The sequence below is a fragment of the Pagrus pagrus genome (genome assembly GCF_965226575.1).
Source record: "Pagrus pagrus genome assembly, chromosome: 8".
Lineage (NCBI taxonomy): Eukaryota > Metazoa > Chordata > Actinopteri > Spariformes > Sparidae > Pagrus > Pagrus pagrus.
Window position 1 is genome coordinate 26,296,590 of NC_140192.1, and position 23,324 is coordinate 26,319,913.

The 23,324-nt window shown below is 40.3% G+C and overlaps 2 protein-coding genes across 2 annotated transcripts; one reads left to right on the forward strand and one right to left on the reverse strand.

Moving 5' to 3' along the window:
- The first annotated feature begins 379 nt into the window (after positions 1–379).
- Positions 380–12,678, forward strand: tmc2b (transmembrane channel-like 2b). The gene is made up of 20 exons (XM_084360327.1): positions 380–492; positions 661–702; positions 1,842–2,244; positions 3,972–4,118; positions 5,178–5,268; positions 5,367–5,448; positions 5,541–5,647; positions 5,733–5,831; positions 6,840–6,982; positions 7,071–7,218; positions 7,387–7,581; positions 7,727–7,906; positions 8,397–8,555; positions 8,723–8,851; positions 9,373–9,440; positions 9,928–10,167; positions 10,851–10,976; positions 11,384–11,462; positions 12,199–12,328; positions 12,458–12,678. The coding sequence occupies exons 1-20, from the start codon at positions 447–449 to the stop codon at positions 12,673–12,675; spliced, it is 2,832 nt and encodes a 943-aa protein (XP_084216453.1). The 5' UTR covers positions 380–446; the 3' UTR covers positions 12,676–12,678.
- A 221-nt stretch (positions 12,679–12,899) lies between these two features.
- LOC311261564 (aldehyde dehydrogenase 1A1-like) lies at positions 12,900–23,242 on the reverse strand. Its single transcript, XM_084360328.1, has 14 exons — positions 23,072–23,242; positions 21,304–21,458; positions 19,695–19,799; positions 19,348–19,488; positions 19,108–19,237; positions 18,893–18,954; positions 18,474–18,602; positions 18,170–18,283; positions 17,940–18,042; positions 16,534–16,718; positions 16,283–16,447; positions 16,024–16,181; positions 15,817–15,891; positions 12,900–13,481 (listed from the first exon to the last, which is right to left on the reverse strand). The coding sequence occupies exons 1-14, from the start codon at positions 23,130–23,132 to the stop codon at positions 13,409–13,411; spliced, it is 1,656 nt and encodes a 551-aa protein (XP_084216454.1). The 5' UTR covers positions 23,133–23,242; the 3' UTR covers positions 12,900–13,408.
- Between the last annotated feature and the right edge of the window lie 82 nt (positions 23,243–23,324).

Sequence of the window (23,324 nt, forward strand, 5' to 3'; positions counted from 1 at the left end):
ATCACGTACATTTTGTGAGGATGATATATTTTTAGCCGTTGTCCCATCTGAATAAACTTGTGGATTAAAGCATGTTGACTTTATACAAGCTCTTGTTGCTTCACTCAAATGTTAATTAGCATTTTGATTGACGAGTCCATTGTCTGACGGATTTTGTTCTCTCCTGATTATCATCCGGTGGACTGTGTGTCTTTGATGGTTGTCAAGGCGTCCAGTCTTTGCCTAAACAAAGGCACACCTGTTTCGGTGTGTGTGTGTGTGTGTGTGTGTGTGTGTGTGTGTGTGTGTGTGCTTGTGTGTGTATCCTGGCTTTTTGACACAGGACCTTCACAAGTGTGTCAGCTGCTCACACTTGAGTAACTCATGGCTGGAGAGGAGGCAGAAGAGAGAAGAGGAGGACTAACTGGAGAAAAGGAGGATAGAAACAACTAAAGGAGACGCAGAAAATGCCTCCAAAGAGGAAAAACGATACTATAATTAAGATCGATGATGGTGAGAAGATGTTTTTTTATGCTACTTTTGTTAAAAAACGTTTAAACAAAGTTTATTTGTTTCTTACAATTCATTTTTGACTTTCACCTTCTACATTCATTCATAGGTGACAAATATCTATCTGCGATTTATTCCTTAATCTATGTGTGTTTTTTTACATGTTCATAGTTGGGATGGACGTGGATGCTGCGTCGGACAGTGGGAGTGAAGGTGAGTCACCAGGAACACTTTTCGTTTGCTTTTCATCAGGAAACATTTACATTGGGCATCTTGAAGATTTGTTATGGTGTGATGGCGAAATTATTTTAGCAAGAAAGCATTAATTAATGCTTTCTTGATCTTTTCCCCTTTCTATCACTTTTCTTTGATTAAAAACTTCACAACATTTCTTTCAAAGAATCTGTCTGGAATGACTTCAGAGGATTCTTGTTGTGTTTATCTTCTCTTTGATTTCCAATCACCTGTTCTTATTCTTGGAAATGTATGTAAAATTTTCCCAGTCAAGCTCAAAGTTAATTCACAGCTGTTGATGAACCTTTCTTGCCTAAATTTTTTTATCCAAAAATAAGCCTACTTCTTACTTGGTCCAAGTTCAACTTAGATAACAATATCCCTGAAAATGAACACTCAAATTGCCCCTGTGAGTAATAGGGGCAAAAACCATTATAGTCATTTATTTCCTTATCAATACTAACTTTGCGCATATAAAACATTCAAAAACAAGTGCTTAGATGAAAAAAACTATTCAAAGAGCAAAACGCATAAAACCACATAAACGGACATAATTTCTAAGTCTAGGGCTTTAAAAACTCATATAAACTGAGTATTACTGGATTTGAAATCTCATTGGCTACATGATGCATCAGTCACCTGAAGGCTGGCATGTAAGTGGCTTAGGAGAGAAGAGGAAGAACAGAGAGTGGGTCACTTTTCTACACAATCACTGATTGGCTGTTGTAGGGCATAGAAGCTAATATCTGCTCAAATGAGCTGTCAATCAAACACTGCCACCTCAGGATTCCTGGTGTAGAGATTGTCCGCCGTGAAATAAGTATAGTGGCAAAACTTGTACATGCCAGTTTGTTAGCTTGTTTGTGTGTTGATTGTACCTTGCTGATGTGTTTTTTTCTGAAATGGTTTGCATGAATAGAATCACGAGAATCTACACTTTCTTACATGTATGGCATGAATATAATCTTAAACTGAGGCATTAGCCTATTTTCTTAGCCTTGTTTATATTGTGCAGCTGAACAGGGGAGAAAATTGTATGTGATATTTCTGTTGCACCACTTGATGGATGAATGTTTCTGCTACGTATCTAAAATATACATACTGTATGTTTGTCCCAGAGGAAGCCAGGAGGAGAGCTAAAAACAGAAGAGCCAAACCACAACGCAAAGCCAAACCGGTCAGTGATGACGAGGAGGAAGAGGAGGATGAGGACGAGTCACCGAGGAAAAGAGGACGGAAGAAGAAGGCCAAACCCCGGGACAGCGATGAAGACGAAGAGGAGGACACCCGCAGTGTGAAAAGCAAAAGCTCAAAAGCTTCCAGGAGGAAAGCTGCGAAGGAGGAGAGCGATGAGGAGAGCGAAGACGACCGACGGAAAGGGAAAAAACGAGGGAAGACCGTGTCCAAACAGGAGAAAGATGAGCAGAATAAAGAGAAGAAGGTGAATGGTAAAGGGAAAGAAGGGATGAAGAACAAAGGTGGTGAAAAGGACAAGAAAAAGAAGAATGGGAAGTTGAGCAGGTGCAGTATTCTCTGAGAGTCTCTCGCCTACCTGCATGCTCCACACACCCATATGGGCTTTCTCCATTCAGACCCCTGACAGACTCTGTTATGAAGCTGTGTGGCAAATATTCAGGGAGTTAAAGCATTAACAGTGTTCATATTATGCTAATATTATTAAAGCACAGAATACACACTGATTTCCCTGAATATTTCTCATTTACAGTATATCTGGTATAGCAGTATATAAGCAGTAATGTACACAGAAAAGTTATTGAGAAACATTTAATGATGGTATTGATGCATCAACAACTGCATGTATAGCATCAATACTTTTATTGGACTACTTGTTTTTTTTGTATTTTTGTGTGAGTTTGAGCTTCCAAGCACCAGAAAACATGATACCATCATCCAACTGAATGTTTTACAAATGGCAGTAAACTCAGTTATGGTTATATTTTAGGCTGATGTAATGGATGGTGTAATCTCATTTGTTCATTAATTATGGACTGCACAGGCAACAGGACAAATCATCCCGTGACACACGTCATGCTACTGTTTCATTGGGAGTGTTTGGTAGTTGGCTGCATTTTAAAAAGCTGCTAACTACCGGATCAGACTATCCAATGTCAAGAAAGAAGGTTTTAATCATCGACCAGTTCACTCATTCAACTAGTAATATAATCACTTAATTTGTGAACAACCTTTCAAAATACTTCATCCCTCATCTTAATGTTTAACTTTAAATTGCAACCTGTAAGTTTTGGGACTGGATTTAAAGCCATCCTGTGTTTGATTTGCAAATGTCTTACTTCGGCGCCCCCCTTGGTTCTATGAAAAACTGTGGCAGACACCAACACATTAATTAAAAATTATGGAAAAAAATGTGTAAAAAATAACAAGAGACACAATCTACAACAAAATAGACACAATAACTTGAAAAAAACAATAGACTTGAGCTGCCAGTGTGCTCCATCAGAACCACTTGATGGTCAAATAGTACAGAGAATCAATGTCGAAAAAATGTTGAAACGCAGTCTTGAACTGCTGTTGCTGCCTTGGCAGCCTTGATCCCAAGGTGCAACTCCACCACCTCTTGCCATGAAAGTAGTTATATACATGTAACCAGAACGTGATATGGCATGTGTTGTCGAAAAGGGGCATACAAATTTGCACGCATCCCTGATTTCCAGAAAAGTTAACTGCCAAAATCTGACATTCAAACCCACTGTGATTGTCCAGCTTTGCGTAGTTGAGGAAGGAAGCAGGGTTTGTGTGCCCTCACAAGGACTTTAAATGCTTTTGCCTTCAGAAGTAGTACAAACTAGGGAGCTAAATGCTAATGTCATCATGTTAACATGCAGTTGTTTGGCAGACAGTGTGCACAATGTTAGTGTAACAGGTCAGCATGCCCACATTTTCTAAATAGCACTAAACAAAGCAAAGTTGAGACAGGTATTTGGTCATAAATTAAAGGATATGTGCCCAAAAATGAAAATTCAGTCACTATCAACTTGCCCATGCTAATGGACAGTTGGGCGAAGTTTTGTAGTCCACAAAACATTTCTGGAGCTTCATAGTGAAACAGCAGATTGACAATAAAGGCAGAAACACAGGACCAACCCAGGATGCCTTTTAAAGACTTGACATTCATTGAGTTGCACTGATGTTGGTGTCTGAGGTTTAGATTTAGCTTCTACAGCGCCTTGTCAAAGTCCTGGAACGTGACACGTCTTTCCCTTTATCAGCTCATCCTCTGACTCTGACTCTGATGACGATTCGCTGTCAGAGGGAGAGATGGAGGCCCTGAAGGAACAGGTAGAGGAGAAGAAGAAAGTGCTTGCTACATTAAGGAACCAACCGTGGCGCATGAAGAGGAGACTCGTGGTGCTCAAGTAAAAACAAAAAGCCAAAACAGTGGCCAACTTTAACTCACATCCTCTGCCTGCTCGAGATTTCTGTTTTTCTGGTTGTTGCTCCTGCATTTTGTTCTTCATGCTTATTTTGTGTTGTTGCTGTTATTTTGCTCGTTTCTGATTTGTTTTTTGTTCTTTCTTACGAGCACTTTCCTTCATGGCATCACTCATGTCATGTACATGTGATGTTGATAATGCATTTATTAAAACTTGTTTTATCGCTACTTTAGCTGCTTGGTACTTCTCTTTATCAGTGCTGTAAACTTCACAAAGCCAAAATTGCTCTGGACAAACACTAAGTAGATTTGTTTAAGGAGATATTTCAAATCAAATCAATAATTTTTTAAAGGAAATTGGACATGTGGACATTATAATCCTCACACAAATAAGACTTTTGGTGGAGTGTGCACATTCTCTCAGATAAACTTAATTCTGCACAGAGTCAAAGCACTCAACACAAAATCACAGCCTTTCAGCCCCCTGAAAATAATAAGATCCAGGCAGAAATCTGCTCTCCCACATTCACAATTTTATTTTATATTTATTTCTATTCTCCGTAGACACATGATAATGATAATCTCAGAAAAACACACAGCAGCAGTAACTGGACTGGACAGAGACTGGCTACATTTCAGCCTGTTACCCATCTTCCTCTGTGTGATAAGACTGTAAACACTATTAGCTGCCTTGCCAGAACCAAAGCTGGGGGTTGTGTAGGTTAGTGTGTGTGTGTACTCCGTGTGTGTTTCTTTATGTACAGATCAGTGTAAGCAAGGCAACCTGATAGGTGAGCTTTCTTGACTTTTTCATGAGCTTGACACTATTTAATGCATGCTGTTGTGGCCGACTGACCTGCTGCTTGCCAAAACTTCCTCCCGATGTTCTTACCACATACAATGTACCATCAATCAGACAGGCATCCCATACCTGTCTTCTCTACATCCTGCTACCACTAACTAATTCATTCATTGGCTTAGGTTTAGGATCATTGGATCAATTGTCGCTTACTTGATTGTCATTTTCTGACTGGTCCGACAGAGAGGCCCAAGAGTTTGTTGAAAAATTTGAAGGAGCTCTCGGGAAAGGAAGAGGCCGCAAGCTGTACGCATTCAAAGTCATGATGTCTAAGGTAATCTGCTCATTTTCAAACATTTAAATCTAGAACAATACAAACTTTATATTGAGGCTGATATTGTGGAAATAACCACTTAAAACTTTACATTTCAGAAACTAATCAAGTTTAAACGTGACTTTGAAAACTTCAAAACAGCCTGTATCCCCTGGGAGAGGAAGATAAAGGAAGTAGAAAGTTGGTACCGCTGTGACATTATCAGAAATAATCACTGAGACACAAATGAAATGTATTCTTTCCAAAACCTGTCACTACATTTCTATTCTCAGGTCACTTTGGATCATCAGTGGCATCCTACTTTATTTTTCTGAGGTGGATGTACGGTCTGAATCTGGTCCTGTTTGGGTTCATGTTTGGCCTGGTGATGCTACCTGAGGTACAGCCTCTCCCATAATACGTTATCAGGTAAAACATAATGTAATGCCTCCTCTCTCACCTCCGTCTCTCCCCTCTATGTTCAGATTCTTATGGGTCTTCCCTATGGCTCCATTCCCAGGAAAACTGTGCCTCGAGAGGAGCAGCCCACCGCCATGGACTACTCTGTGCTCTTTGAGTTTGGAGTAAGGATCTGAGCTTTATTTATCAATTACTTATCATAATAGGATGTGAATATGATAGGTGGATGATATTTACATATGTACTACATATGCACACTTAATCGAGACAGACTGCACCCTCTGGCAACCCACGCAAAAAGCACCTGACTTGACGAATGCTACTCCTGGGCCGCTGCTCCAGGATTTCCAACTGGACCAACATGTTGGCTTGTTTGGAAACTTTCTCTGATATTACAAAAATGGATCAGCTAAATGTGTTTCTGAAGACATTTTAGGCAAGAAATAAGCCATGCAGTTTCCAGAGGTGTTGCGTCATCCTGGACGCCCCTGCAATGCCTGAAGTAGCTAGATTTCAACTTTATGCAAATGAGGTGCAGCCAACCCCATGCCCATCTCTTAAAACACCATGCGCCACTACCAGAATGCATTGCACGGCTTCCCACATAGACAATGAATGGGAAGTGTGGAGACAATGGATCCTGTGCATAGTACCTTAAGGTATTCAGGAAGACGTAACAAAAAGCAAGCTTTATTAACATAAAACTGAATCTACAAAACAAAAGGAAGGCAATAAAAAGCTGACGACAAAAGCAAGAACCAAGACCAAAACAAAACCAAAACCAAAAGCAAAAAACTAAATGTACAAACCAGGATAACACAAGGACACAAAGAGAGAGGGATAAACACAACGTAAAAACACTAGGCAGGTAAGACTAATAGATGAATCAAAAAAGGTGGGAAAAAACACAAAGACAGGAAGTGTAAATCCCAACAAGATACATGAGGAAAACAGAAAACAACTAAATCTCAAAGCCTTGACAAATACTTTGGTCTAATACTAATGATATTCCCATCATCTGTACTTTGGTTTTTGTGTTAATTGGCAAATGTTGAACATGATAAACATAAATTCTTCCTGTCAGCAGGTCTGCGTTGTCATTGTGGACATGTTGGCATAGTGTTGTATCTGTACTTTTAGTCTGAATATATCTTTAAATACCTCATCAACAGGGATACTGCAAGTACTCCTTTTTGTTCTACGGCTACTACGACCACGAGCGAACGATCGGGTTGCTGCAGTTCAGACTCCCCCTGTCTTACCTGCTGGTGGGCGTTGGAATCTTTGGATACAGCCTGATGGTTGTCATACGAACGTAAGGCAGATTAACAGATGTACATGTATACAGATTGAGATGTTTGGGTGTTTTTTATCTCTTCTTTCTGGTCTTTTTCTCTTCTCAGGATGGCTCGTAACGCAAATGAAGGAGGAGATGGGGCGGAGGAGGGAGACTTCACCTTCAGCTGGAAGATGTTCACCAGCTGGGACTACCTGATAGGAAACCCTGAGACTGCAGACAATAAATATGCCTCCATTACAACCAGTTTTAAGGTTAGCAGGCGTCCAATTCCTCACCAACAGCAGCCTTCACAGATGATGATACAATGCATTTACAAGAAATGTTTTAGTTTAAAGAGTTTGCAGTGTGCACGTGTCAAAAAGTGTCAAATATCAAGTCATTGTAACTTTAACTCAACGGATTAATTTTCCCCACTGTAGGAATCCATTGTGGATGAACAGGAGAACCAGAAAGATGAGAACATCCATCTGCGACGGTTCCTCAGGGTTCTGGCAAACTTTATGATCATCTCTTGCCTTGGAGGCAGCGGGTACCTCATCTACTTTGTGGTGAAACGTTCTCAGGAGTTTGCAAAGAGGGATAATGAAAATCTCTCATGGTTTGAAAAGAACGAGGTAGGTTGACATTTTGATATTTTGTTACCTTTTACACTTCAACAATGATTTTTCTGTTTATCTATTTATAGAGAAAACAAGGAGATTTTGAGCTGTAGTGTTGAGGCTTAAAAAATAGTCAACCCCCCTTCTATTGTTCAATCAGGTGGAGTTTGTGATGTCTCTGCTGGGGCTGGTGTGTCCTCCTCTGTTTGAAACCATCGCAGAATTAGAAGATTATCACCCTCGTATCGCCCTCAAGTGGCAGCTGGGACGAATCTTTGCCCTTTTCCTTGGAAATCTTTACACCTTCCTCTTTGCCCTGTTTGACGAGGTTACTGCCAAGGTATGAGAAACGATATACCTATATATGTTTGTTTCCAAGCAATTCACCTGCAAACCATGTATATGTTGAAACCTTACATTTCTTTAAGCGGCTTATGTTTCTTCAGGATCAGTTTCCTACTTTATGTCATGACAATGCTGTACTTATGGTCTGGTTAGGTTTCGGCACAAAAAACACTTGGTTAAGATGAGGAAAAGATTTTCTTTTGGCTTGAAATATCTGCTGTTGTCACCAAAACATGACTGGAAATTATCCAGAAGATTCCCTAAAAACATCCAGTGGTACAGCTATGCAGTTTTGAACTGTGGCCAATGGCTTGGCAGCCTTCTCGCCTTAACCTTAGACCTAAGTATATAGTACGTCTTAAAAATGTAGAACTGTTCCTTTAAAACCATCCCATAAAGTATATATTTCTCTGTGTGAACTGAGTTAAATAAATAAAGTCTGACTTGCCTTGAGTTTATGTTATGATGCGTTTTCTATTCTTAAGCTGGAGAGTGAGAAGTCAATCAAAAATGCCACTGAATGGACTTACAGTCAGTACCATGCCAACTACAGCTCCTTCTACAACACAACAGATGTGCCGCCTCCAGCTGTGCACCCAGCTGACGTCATCAGAGGACCCTGCTGGGAGACTGCAGTGGGAATAGTCAGTAGTATCATACTAAACACTGTAGTAGCTGCAGTGGTCACAGTTTTTAGTCTGTTTGCAGCATCCTTCCTCTACTTAATCAAGCAGAAGAGGTTAAATGTCTGATTTTCCTGCTTGAGTCTGTGTTAGGTTTTAATCATTTTCCTTTTCTTTTCTTGTTACAGGAATTTGTGAAGCTGATTGTGTCGGACATTCAAGTGACTTATTTGACCATCCTGGTTGGTGACTTTGTGCGAGCTGTCATTGTGCGCTTCCTGAACTACTGCTGGTGCTGGGACCTGGAGGCCGGATTTGTGAGTACTTAGGTGTCTGTTTCCATGTACATGACGTGGGTTTGTTTTTGGTTGGTTGGTCAAATTAAGTAATGAATTCATTATGTTTTCTTTTAACTCTTTTAACATTACACGTCTTATGTCCCGTGCTGTAAACCATGTTACATAAAATTAAGTGTGACAGTTGTGCCTCTGTTAACTTAAGTGTTGTGACTGAATTTCAAGTGGGTGTATCATTTCATGAGTCTTTATGACATCACTATGTACTATACTATACTATACTATACTGTACTATGCCATTCAGGTACTATTGAACACTGTGTGTGTACAGCACTGGTCATACTGGGTCCAAGTCAACCTGATACTACACAATGACATCTGGCAAGACAGCTGATCCCTAACATTGAGTGAAACAGGACACTGCACTGAGATCTTAATTACAGAGAGAGATAGAGGTAGAGAGAGGGGGAAGAGTTAAGTGTATGGCCTGGTTTTTATTAATTCAGGTGTGCATGCTAATCATGTTGTTGTGTTGATTCCAGCCTTCATATGGAGAGTTTGACATCAGTGGGAATGTGCTCGGGCTCATCTTCAATCAAGGAATGATATGGTGAATTACTTCACATCTGCATGGTTTATTTGTTTTCTTCAAAAAACACTGCGAAAGTGCACTCTTGGATGCTCCTATGGTAGATAAAACATGATAAAGAGCCATCTGGTGTGCCCTTCCAGTGGAGAAAACATGATAAAGTTCTCTCTAGGGTGCCCTTCTAGTGGAGAAAACATAGTAGAGTGTCCTCTTGGGTGCCCCTCTAGTGGAGAAAACATAGTAGAGTGTTCTCTAGGGTGCCCTTCTAGTGGAGAAAACATGATAAAGTGCCCACTAGGGTGCCCTTTTTATTTATTTGTTTGCCCCTGCCCCTCAAACATACTCAGTCTAACACTGTTTTTCTCCAGTAGTGTGGTGTGTTGTTATTCCTTTCACTGTTGACATTGACTTATTCGAATCATATTAAACCACAAAAACTCAATGGATATATATAAATGATTAGTTGACAGTTGGTTGATTCAGTTGCTCACCCTGCTGTATTCCTCAGGATGGGAGCATTTTATGCTCCAGGTCTGGTGGGTCTTAACGTTCTGCGTCTCCTGACCTCGATGTACTACCAGTGCTGGGCAGTGATGTGCTGTAACGTTCCTCATGAGCGAGTTTTCAAGGCCTCACGATCCAACAACTTCTACATGGGCCTGTTGCTGCTTGTGCTGTTTCTCAGTCTGTTACCTGTCGTCTATACCATCATGACCTTGTCGCCATCCTTCGACTGTGGCCCATTCAGGTCAGTAAGAGCTGCACACAGTAGGAGAGAGGATACTACATGATAGTGAAATATGATTGAGGAGTCGAGTTTGTGGGATTTGGGGGGAATTAGGGGGATCTATTTATTGGAAGATATTATTCATGATTATGTTTTCATTTGTGTATAATCATCTAAAACTAGGAGTTGTTGTGTTTTCGTTGCCTTAGAATGATCCTATTATATCTAAGGAGGGAGCAGGTCCTCTTCCACAGAGTCCGCCATGTTGCACCGCCATGTTTATACAGTAGCCCAGAATAGACAAAATAGCTCTACAGAAAGCCTTTCATGCTTTTAGAAAGTAGGGTGAGATGAGGGGTGTTCAGTTGGTTGCCACCTCACCGCTAGATGAAACTAAAACTAATATTATTCCCAAAATAAATGTTATACCTGCTAAACATCTTACCAACAGCATGTCAGCAGTGCCATTCAGAGCATGTTGGCATGCTAACATGAGCATTTAACTCCAAGCACATCCGTGTTTTTCGCAGGTGCAGACATCTCCAATGAGTCACTTTTTAGTGTAAAGCTACTTTTCACCTTCAGTCTCTTGGCAGGTCACTCAAGTACATTCTAAAACTGTATGACATTTACAAGTTGGACAGCTTTTATAACAAACAGTATAACAAACAGTGTATTGTGTTTGTTCCATGTTTCCCCCACAGTGGCCAGGCAAAGATGTATGATGTGATCATGGAGACTATAGAACAGGACCTGCCAGCCTTCATAGGGAACATTTTTACATATGCCACCAACCCTGGACTCATCATGCCTGCTGTCCTCCTCATGGCGTGAGTAGCGTTTAAATATCAAATTAAATACAGTGCTGTCTGCTGAAGAAGAGAACATTTAAAGCTGAAAATGTTTCCCTTTTACTGGAGAGGAAGGGAAAAAGAAGCTTTTAAAACTCGCCTCTGCGTATTGGACCTAGTGGTTTGTATTGTTGTCTTTTTTATACTACCACAGGGGGGCACCAAAGTCAGACATTTTCAAATCCTACACATAGTGACTTTATCTTATTTTTTGGCCTTAAGTAGAAAAAATGCATACATATTGATAATAAAAATTATAAAAACAGTCAGTGTGTCTAATTCTAGAAAGTAAAGACATAAAACTTAGGAGGGCAGTAATGTCTACAGCCTTGTGTCCAAAAGCCTGACTCTGGTCTAAACTGTTGTTTTGTGTCTCTGTTTTACAGGTTGGCCATTTACTACCTGAATGCAGTGTCAAAAGGATACCAACAAGCAAACCTGGACCTTAAAAGGAAGATGCAAATGGTCAGTACGAGCGCCCTCTTGCTCTGTCTTAATTGGCTAATGCTTCATTTTACAGGTCTGCAAATTTCATGGTAAGTAGATCGTAAATACCAAGTAACGTATTTGAAATTTCTTTGAGAATACCCCCACAATCAACACATAATTCTGCTAATTTCCAATAAATAGTTAATAAATAGCAGGTAGTTTCTTAATCAAATTTCCAGGAAACTTCAAGTGGTTGCTACTTAACCTCTGCTGATCATGCCATTTCAAACTATTTTCTGTCTAACTTTCCCTCAGCAGGCAATGAAATTTTAGTGAGGTGTTGCAGTTAAATTTCCACTTAGTTTCTGTCCAATTTCTGCAGCACAGTAAATTGAGATAAGGGGAAGTTAGACAATAACTAGTTGAAAATTAAAATGGCATGATCAGCTGAAGTTAAGCAGAAACCAGTTGGAAGTTTCCTGGAAATGTATTAAAGAAATTACCATCTATTTATCAGCTGCTTAATGGCAAAATAGCAGATTATTATTATAAAATGTTTGCCTAATTTTCAATACATTTGAGGTAATTATTGTGATAATTTGGGGATGGTTTCAAAGAAATTTCAAATACGTTGCTTAGTGAATACCACCTACTTGCCATGACATTTCCGGACCTGTAAGATTAAGTATTATCCTAAATTCCTTGTTTCCCTTGTTTTCCCCTTTCCCCCCCAAAAAATGATCGAATGCTCATGTATTGGTGGATGAATTAGGCTCGAGATGAGGAGAAGAACCGTAGGAACAACAAGGACAGCACTAATCAGGTGATGAAAGACTTGGAGGACCTGCTGCCAAACAAGTCTCTGGCACCACCTCCCATCGAGGAAGAGCCACCTCCACCTGGTACACACACAGGCACGCACACACACACACACACACACACCTGCATATTCCTCTATCGCACATGCTATCGGCCAATTTACCCCTGACTAGCCTCACCGCTCACTCTTTGCTCTCCATCTGTCTTCTCAGATGTTGTAATCGAGAAGGGCGGCAAGTCTCCCAAAATTAAGCCAGGTGCAGCAAGGAAAGGAGTTCATCTGCAAAAGGAAGTTTCACTGGCTGCTCCGAACCCCAGAGCTCCAGTGACCCGTGGCCCGGGGCCAAGAAGAGGGCCTCCTGGAAACGCAAGGGGGCCTCAACCTGGGCCTGGGAGAGGGAGAGGTCGGGGTGGGCCTCCAAGGCAATAAGACTCAAGGACTAAAATCCAGACGATACCAACAACTGAACACAAACAAATCATGTTTTTCAATTAAATTTAAATGTTATTGACTGATGAAAAGTGATGATTCTACATCAATTTATGAAAGGTATCATTACATGCCAATTACTCAATTTAGTGTAATGAAAAAAAATCACGTGACAACGTCCACCGTATCCTCAGTTTCAACAGATGAATAAATGGACACAGATATGACTGTTTTATCTGTATTACTAATTTCACTACAACAAAATGCAAAACAAAACAGTTCCTTTTTGTGTACAGATAGATAGAATGGTCATGTTTACTGCATTGCAATCAGTTTTACTGATTAAGGTCGACAGATTTATTGATTTCATTTGGAAATCCCTGTAAGTAGTATGTAAATTGTCTTTCTATTTTTTGTATGACACCTATTAAAATAATTATTTTCTGGCAAAGTGCTATTTAATTCTTTACCCCTTTAGCTAACAAACATAAAAGACACTACTAGAGAGAACACGCTGTCCACTAAACCGTTAAATACATCTGAGATAGTGCACTAGAGGGACAACATGGAAGTCAGCACAATGTTGACAAAAGGTTGAAAAAATAGAAATATCTTGGGAGAAAAAACAGGAGTAAATGTTCATGGAGGGGCATATGAAACATCCCAGTGCTGTATGAATGTGGAGGATCTGAAGCCATCAGGTGGCAGGAAAAAGTCCAGTGATATGAAAGCATTATGAGTTCTTCTGTGAGATTTTGATGGTGACTGCCTTGACCTCAGTGTACTCCTGAAGAGCATATTCCCCCCTGGAATGAAAAAAAAAAAAACAAACACAACAGATATGTAAAGAAAAACTAGTACAGGAACTTGTGATATGTTTAGGTGCAATGTTACATGTACTAAAGTATGCTGATGAAGGTTCTCAGTCATCCAGGTCATGGTAATTCTAAGTGCTATATCGTAGGCAACTGGACTTTTAGTCTCTTGAAGACTTTTACCTCTCATCCAAGAGGCTTCTTCAGTTCTAGTACTAAAATACTACCGTACATTTTATTTATTTTATTTATTTATTTATTTATTTCGGGCATGTCAGGTAGATCAATCATCATCACACATCATCTTAGTTTAAATCATACAATACAGATGACCGAAAGGGAAAGCGGGAGAAGCAAAAGCTTATCTAGTCCCGCCCCCGTTACCCACAGAATACATTATTTTTATCATACTATTTTTCTTATGACATTTTGACATAACATGTTTCAGCAGCAGGTAGCAATCAGAGCTGCAGTCTAGCTCTAGATAGTCAAACATGTAGCTGTGTAGACCTAAATTCATCAGCATTGAAGAAGAAAGAGCAGCACTGCCCACGAGCTAGACAGTTTAAGGCCGCTCCTGGCTAATGTTGAGATGAGACTCAGGCTGGCAAAGCAACAGAAAATCAGAGACTGTTTTGCCCTGATCTTTACCCACATCTTTGCAGAGACCTGTCTACACCACATCTTCACAGAGACCTATCTACACCACATCCTTACAGAGACCTGTCTACACCACGTCCTTACAGAGACCTGTCTACACCACATCTTTGCAGAGACCTGTCTACACCACATCCTTACAGAGACTTGTCTACACCACATCCTTACAGAGACCTGTCTACACCACATCCTTACAGAGACCTGTCTACACCACATCCTTACAGAGACTTGTCTACACCGCATCCTTACAGAGACCTGTCTACACCACATCCTTACAGAGACCTATCTACACCACATCTTTATAGAAACCTGTCTACACCACATCCTAACAGAGACATGTCTACACCACATCTTTACAGATACCTGTCTACACCACATCTTTACAGAGACCTGTCTACACCACATCCTTGCAGAGACCTGTCTACACCACATCTTTACAGACACCTGTCTACACCACATCTTTACAGAAACCTGTCTACACCACATCCTTACAGAGGCCTGTCTACACCACATCTTTGCAGAGACCTTTCTACACTACATCTTTACAGAAACCTGTCTACACCACATCCTAACAAAGACCTGTCTACACCACATCTTTACAGAGACCTGTCTACACCACATCCTTACAGAGACCTGTCTACACCACATCTTTACAGAGACCTGTCTACACTACATCCTTACAGAGACCTGTCTACACCACATCCTAACAGAGGCCTGTCTACACCACATCTTTACAGAGACCTTTCTACACCACATCTTTACAGAAACCTGTCTACACCAAATCCTAACAGAGACCTGTCTACACCACATCTTTACTGAGACCTGTCTACACCACATCTTTACAGAGACCTGTCTACACCACATCTTTGCAGAGACCTGTCTACACCACACATTTTACAGAGACCTGCCTACACCACATCCTTACAGAGACCTGTCTACACCACATCCTTTCAGAGACCTGTCTACACAACATCTTTACAGAGACCTGTCTACACCACATCAAAACCTAACGAAACTGCAATCATTTCACAATGCACCTGCATATTTCAAACTGTGACCACTTCACAAGATTATATAGTACATACTGTATCATAATACTGTATGTGGTTCGGGGAGTCACTGGCATTTGACCTATTCTGTTGTTTAGGTATGAGGACGTGTTACGATGGAGGCTGTTGGGGCTATGTGCAGCTTGTGAGCATGCCTGCAGACAGTACTCTGGGCTAAAAAAAACTCTCACCAACTCTGCATTTTCAGGTCAATGTTTTTATTAACAGCTAATTTTCCTGAAAAGATGCTCTAACTGATCATCATTTAAAGATCATGGTGTAAAGGACAAAACTCTCTGAAATGAGACAATTACTGAGTTTCAATGGTTTGTTGTTGACACTGGAAATGGTAGCTGGCATTTTTTACAAATATACTAACATTGTCATTATAAGTGAATACTGAGTGAGTAGCTTATTTATTTTATGTGACATTACTATTATAAGAAAAAAAATGTTTATATTGAATCCATTTACTCCATTTTTATTTTTTATTATAGACGGCCCTGCAAATTCATTGTGTCCCCATCACCCCCATCCCGCCCCACCATCACCTTTAATATCAAACTACATTCTTGTCGACCAGCAACGCTAAACCTGAGATAATATATGGCATCACTCACAGTTCCCTGCCATTCCCAGACATCTTGAAGCCACCAAAGGGACACTGAGCACTCATGGCATTGTAGCAGTTCACCCTTTAAAAGAGGAGAAAGTTTCACCTCATTACATGTGATAAATGAAAACATTTTATTAAAGTCTTGTAGTAGTTTAAGGGAGATTTATGTGATGATTTGCACAGCAGACACTTTAGATTCACTGATTCCTACCAGACCATGCCAGCCTGCAGAGCAGAGGACACAATCAGTGCTTTGTCGATGTCGTTGGTAAACACTCCCGCTGCCAGGCCGTAGTGTGTGGCATTGGCTCTCTGGATGACCTCATGGACGCTATGGAAACACATGATCTGCTGCACTGGACCAAAAATCTGAGAGAGTGAGAGCACAGGAGGGAGAGGACGCAGATAATCCATATGTTTGTAATGTGTGTGGCTGTGTCTGTGCAGGTGTGTGTTTTAGAACACAGTACCTCTTCTTTGGCGATACGCATATCGTCCGTGACATTTGAGAAGACGGTGGGTTGGATGAAAAGTCCCTGCTGACCCCACACGGACCCCCCACACTCCAGCGTGGCCCCCTCCCTTTTCCCACTCTCTATCAGCTCCATTATTTTATCAAACTGCTTCTGGTCAATCTGCAGAAAACAGAAGCTCAAATCAGTTTCTCTTTGTGGTAAGATTTGCAGTGAAGTAGAAGCAGGAGTCTGACTGCGTCCTCTACCTGTGGTCCTTGATCAACCCCCGGCAGCAGGGGGTTTCCCAGGACTTTGGATTTGGCTTTCTCCACACTGCGGCGGACAAACTCCTCGTAAATCGGTTCCTCTACAAACACCCTGGATCCAGCCAGACAGCACTGACCCTGGTTGAAGAACAGGCCGCTGTGGGCCTGCTCCACTGCGTACTCTACTGCAGGACACACATGGACATATGGTCTAAAATGCTGCAGCTACACTGTTGACAGGACGTAACAAGGATGACATAGTGCAGTCTGTTTGAACTTCATTTGGAATTTGGAGTCGCACCTACAAATATGTTTGAACATGTGCTGTATTGATCCCTCCATGGACCACGGTCTGCATAGTCTTGTTTTTACATGTTCAAGCTAAGTTTCTAAAGCTTGCTTTATGTAAACTTGAACTTCATTCTGTGCATCAATTTATGTTCTAATATTATTAATAAATATTCTTTTATGTTCACTGATGACATTTTCACTCAGTAGAGATGCACGTTTGTTGATCATCTGAAATGCTGATATTTTCTAACTTATTTTGGCCAGTTGCAGATGCCAATACAGATATATGCACATACTTTTTCCCCAATAGCAGAATAAAAAAATCAAGGCTCTCCTGTAGTGAAATTTACATATTTTTATGTCTATTTTTATCTTGATTGCATGCCAATGTTCACATTCACTGGGCAAGTACTTCAAGAGATTGCATCGCATGTGCATAATTAAAAAGCTTGATCTTATTGGCCTGTCACAACGGCAGAAATGTTCATTTCTGGCCAACAAACATTATAAAGCCTTCATCAGCTGATGCTGATGATACACCGATATTATCGTGCATCCCTTATTTTCAGTAATTTATTGCCATCATCAACAGTGCACTGAATAACGCAGTCCCTGAAACTGCTGTCATACAGTATACAGTATATACACACGGTGAACCTCTAAAAAGATCATTACTAGGGCTCCACAATTAATCAAAATATTATCAAAATCGCAATATGGCCAAGTGCAATATCAAAATTACAGAAGCTACAATTTTTGATAAAGATGTTTGGGACAAAACAACATTATAAATTAAGTATTATATCACTAATTGTAATTATATTACTTTTTCAGTGTACATTCCTACTTTGAGAATATAAGGTGCAATTTTACGTTTTATTACTCCTCAATATTATTTTTCAGTATTTTATTTGTATTGTTATTTTACTTGCACTGACATTAACATTTACTCACTTTTACACTTTTTTATTATCTTGTCCCCAACAAATGCCCCATCATCATGATTGTATTAGTTTTTCTATATAATTAATAACAGTTAGTCCTAATCACTCCATTTAAAAAGTAAATATGAACAAATCCAGTTGTTAAATAAATAAATAAATAAAACTACTCACAGTCACAGTCAGCAAAGACAATATTTGGGTTTTTTCCACCGAGTTCCAGTGTAATCCTTTTCAGGTTGCTGTCACCTGCAGCCTTCTGTATGAGTTTCCCAACCTGGCAACCAATGATAACAATGTGATATACACAATTATATTACGGCGAAAGAGTGACAGACAGGAAAAGAAGACAAAAAAGAGAAGAGACACAAGCTAAACTTGCTATTCATTCAAAAGATACTAACAGCAGTAGATCCAGTGAAGGCGACTTTGTCGATGTCCATGTGGTGGGAAATGGCACAGCCTGCTGTCTGACCGTAACCAGGCACCACGTTCACCACACCTGGAGGAAACCCAGCCTAAAGACGGAGACAGATGGAGGGATTAATAACAGCCATGACACATCTTTAACTAAGAATTTAGAGTGGCCTCTCTACTTTCACAGATACAAAGGTCTCAATCATTTCTAAATGCATCTTTATGGCTTTTCACCGCATGTTCTTTGTTCATATGTCATTATCAGGGGGGAAACAGCAGTAATCCAAGTACCTCTTTGATGAGGGCAGCCATGTGCAGGGCTGATAATGGGGTCTGTTCAGCAGGTTTGATGACCACAGTGTTCCCACAGCACAGAGCAGGAGCAATCTTCCACGCAAACATCATCACCGGGAAGTTCCACTGTCGGCCAAAATACATGGACATGTTTGAGTTACAACAACATGAAGACTTCCAAGTTGTGTGTTTAAATGCATTTATATGATGATGAATTTACTATGTGATGCAGACGTCAATTGACAATTACAGTTGGCAATATCGCTGAATGTAAAAAAATGTTTAGGATGTCATCAACAATTTTTTTTTAATCTTCCAAGACGTTACAACCTCTAAAATACCATTAAGAATACCTACAAAACAACTGTATTTTGCCATTATTGAGTGTATCCGGTTTCTCTAGTATTTCTACTCACAGGTATGATCTGGCCACAAACTCCAATGGGTTCATGTCTTGTGTAAGTGAAATACTCTCCATCTTAAAAAAAACACATGAATAGTTAATTCATGATAGCTTTAAAGACATTATGGCTTTAGTGTTTATTTTAAACACAATCGTTAAACATGCCAATGTTTCATAATATCTCATTAAAAGTCGGTTGGTGCCGATATGATTACAAGTGCGACTCACCTACGGGGATGGTTTTGCCGTGAATCTTGTCTGCCCAGCCACCATAGTATCTCAAGGTTTTGATTGTTGCCATCAAATCCACAAAATATGCCATAAGGAACACTTTGCCAGAGTCCATAGCCTCCAGTGTCTAAAAATTTAAAAGCATAGCAATATTATACAAGCACTGTTAATACTTTTGTGATTTATTATTGTGTGTATGTGTGTGTGTGTGTGTGTGTGTGTGTGTGTGTTTCTCACTGCCAGTAGAAGCCGGTCTCTCTCCACCAAGTCTGCGAGTCTGTTCAGGAGTTGACCTCGGTCTGAGGCGTCCATGGATCGCCACAGTGACCCCATCTCGAAGGCGGCTCTGGCACTCCTCACTGCCTTATCGACATCTTCCTACAAGAGGTTCGAGTGGAGGAGGTGGTCACAAAAGTCAAGTATATTTTATTTAAATAGTCCAATATGGCAAATTTGCCTTGAGGGGCTTTAATATCTGTACAGCACACAATACTCTCTACCCTTAGACCTTTGACTCATCAGGAATAACTCACTAATGAACCCCCTTTTTTAAAACACACTTGATTTTTTGGTGATGTACTCACATTGTCAGCCTCCTCCACTTCACACAGCAGAGTCCCTGTGGCGGGATTATACACAGGAATCTTCCCTCCACTGCAGGACTCATGCCACTCGTTATTGATGAACAACTAAGATATCAGAGGAGAATCAGTAAAGAACAATGCACACAGAAACAGATACGTTTTCTAGTACAAAGTTGCACCTCCCCCGCTTGTTGCCTCAGAGAAGATCAAAGGCCATTCTAAGGGGTAATAACCTGTATTTAGTGGGCTTCATTCTGTCTGCTCTTGATATTTTTTATGAGATGCATCTGCATGCTGTAAAGCTTGACGAGTATTTTCATGTAATTACCTTCAACAGTACCCTGACTGATAAAGGACCAGTAAATATTGCCCCCCATTCCTTTTGTTTCATCTTCTTAAAACCACGTTTCCATTCTCCTCTAGTTACAAGCCGACACGCCACATTTTTCATGTTGATTTTTGACACAAACCATGAATGTAAATTGGGACACAATGCCATATTAAAGGGCAACTCGACCTTTTATCAACAGGTGCATTCTCTTGTATGTGTACAATATTGCCAAATCAATAAGATATGCCCAAATTATTAAGAATTTACTGTAGATTGCGTTTCACAAAGTTTGTAAAGTTTGCAAAACCCTATAACTCACAAAATTGAGCAATTTTTAAAGGAAGTCTGGGGACTTTCTCCAAGGGTGACAAGGCAATTCTCTATATTGGTTACTGTTAACAGTATTTGTTAAATTTGACATGTTTACCATCCCAAAAAATGTTGTCTTCTTTCATAAATTAATTTCAGTGCTAAACTGATACATTTTGGGGGGCACGACACACTTAAGATACGCAATTAATGCTGAATTTACAAGAAGGCAGAGATTTTGAATTTGTCATACCTGTTCTGCAAAGTTTCTCTTCACTCAACAAGATTTTCTTAAAATCATGCAATTTGTAAGGGAGTCTGGTGATACTGTGGGTATTAGTTCAATGGTTAGTTGAAACAGACAGTGTTCAGCAACATCTGCTGCTAACACCGGCAGGTTCAAAGGCCCCAAGCATTACGTTACAGTGAACCACTTGAACCACACTGCCTGTTGTTGTGGCTTCTTCTTGATTCACAGAGGACGTCAGGTGAATTCAATATGGCCCAGGACACATGTGCGAACACACTGCTGAAAGAATGTGGTCACATGCATCCCAGACCACCTACACATTTGGTTTGAAGAATATTGCCCCCAGGATACTTAATGCATGTTAGGATGAGGGTAAAAGGAAATATCAAAACCAATAAAAACTGCAATTTTTTAACTTTTTACCCAATCTGTGACTCAAAATTGAGAAGAGAATTGTAACTAACTTTGACGTTTTGTAACATTTGACTGCCTGATGTAAAACGCATACAAGGATCACACTGGAATGGAGTTTTCTGCATACAGTACCATACTTATGACAGCAAAAGCCAAAACCAACATATGCCAACCGCTGCTGATACACATATTTGAGTAAAATCCCTAAATCCTGAGCGTCTTATTGGTAAATTATGTAGAATTCTTCACCTCTTGCCTTTCTCTACCATCAGTTGTGGATCACTTGCCTGTTTGGTGCAGCTTACCTTGGTGTATTGAATGGGAGGGTCTGGGATTGGCATGGGGAGGACCTGAGTCTCAGGTGCCCCTACAGTCTCTGGTTTATGGTTCTGGTTTGAACCCTGGTGGTTGCACCCGTTACCAGACTGTTGCTTGGAATTCATGTTGGGATGCTTTCCCTCTGAAAAGTACAGATGGAAGCCATTACTAAATATTTGAAACTTTTTCAATATTCATTTCCCACGGTATCAATACTGATACCAGATGTAATTTCTTGCTCTCTCTTCCTTCTGACACACACACACACATACCGCTGCAGTCTCCACCGAGGCTTTGTGCTTAACACAAAGTACGCAAGGCTTGCTATACTTATATTTGATTAAAAATCAAACATTTTATGCCCTCAATGTTTTATCAGTTTTTCCCAGTGGTATCAAACATTGCATTGACACATCGATACTTTTCAAGGTATCGTATCAAAGTTAGAAATTCCAATATTGTAACACACACACTGACTGAAACGCATCTATTCCAAAGTAAAAATAGCCATAAAGAGGTCTGAAGTAGTGACTTTGTCAGGGGAATCTGTTAAGAGTGGCGGCATGTTTTAATAAAAATATCAATAGAAGGCTGCAGTGTATCGATAAGCGTATCACAAGAGAAAGCGATACGATATAAATATTGCCGTATTGATGTTTTGTTCCACCCCTAAAGTCCACTTGAGCCTGTTTGTGTGCATGCGTGTGTTTACCCATACACAGTAGTGCATGTGTGTGTGAACATTCGATTGGGAAAGTTAATATCTGGATCGCTGAGTGAGAATAGTCCCCTTCGTGTTTTGTCATAACCCTGTGCGTAAGTTGCTATCCCATCCCACTGAAAGAGACACTGTGCCAAATGAGGTATTGGCATTGTCCGCAGGGTAACACCACGGGGTTAAGGGTCATGACTGGCACCGTAAAGTCGGGCTGGCTCCGAGCTGTGGATTGGGCTGACCTCATTTGGACAGAGAGGAACGCAGAACAGCAGGATGCATGCAAAGTATTACAAGAGGTGGTCCCCAGAAAACGCTAAACTTTGATTTCAAATTGTTCGAGTTTGTAAATGAAAGGTGCAATGAAAAAGAAATGATTAAGAATTTGACACCTGCAAAAAAAAATATTAACACATCATCGTTAAATGTGTTGTTTTCTGTAATCTGTCCCATTCAACATATATATATATGTATATATGTATATTATGTCAGGTCTGGTACTTTCAGTGAAGTATTGACTTTTGCAGCATAATTGATGAAAATGATGACAAAAAATCCTAAAAACATTATGAATAATATGAATAATTTGCTGTATAGCTTAATAGCTTGCCAGTTTTTCCTCCAGAAGTAATTGCACATATAGAAATTATCAATAAATAAATAAATACCTGAAAATCAAATGGCAAAACAAGTTTATTTCACAGAAAAAGCCAACCAAAGTGCATTAAAAACCTGAGAAAGTTAAAGAAAAGCAGCATAAAACCACAAAAATGCTGCTGAAAAGAATAGAAATCTTTTAAAATCAGTTGAGAAAGTAAAAAAAATGGAAAAAAGATAGTTGATTAGTATTTAAGGTTCAGTCAAAGGCAGAGCTGAACATAAAGTTTCAATCTTGATATAAAGTTGTCTGATATCCTCTGTTTATCTCATGTTTAGATGTATTCCCACTACGAATCATAACGTTATATCTGTCAGATCTGTTGTGTAAACTAAAGACTGTGATAGCTTTTTAATGCAGAAGCCTGAGAAAGTGGTGTTACCTGTGGAAGGTGGTGCTGAGGTGCCTCCAGTCTGCTGGATCCCCACTCCGGTATCGGGCATGTTGCAGCTGTGTGTCCGCCTCCTCTCACGCTGTCAGTGGAGCGGAGAGCCGCCGAGCAGCTTTATATGCGTGCCGCTCTGAGCGCTGCTGGACGCGGAGCGGCTGCATCACGTCCCGCCGCACCGGGAGTCCTCCCCGCTCCTCCGCTGCACGCGCTGATCACCGTTCAGACGGAGCCAATCCCAGCTCAG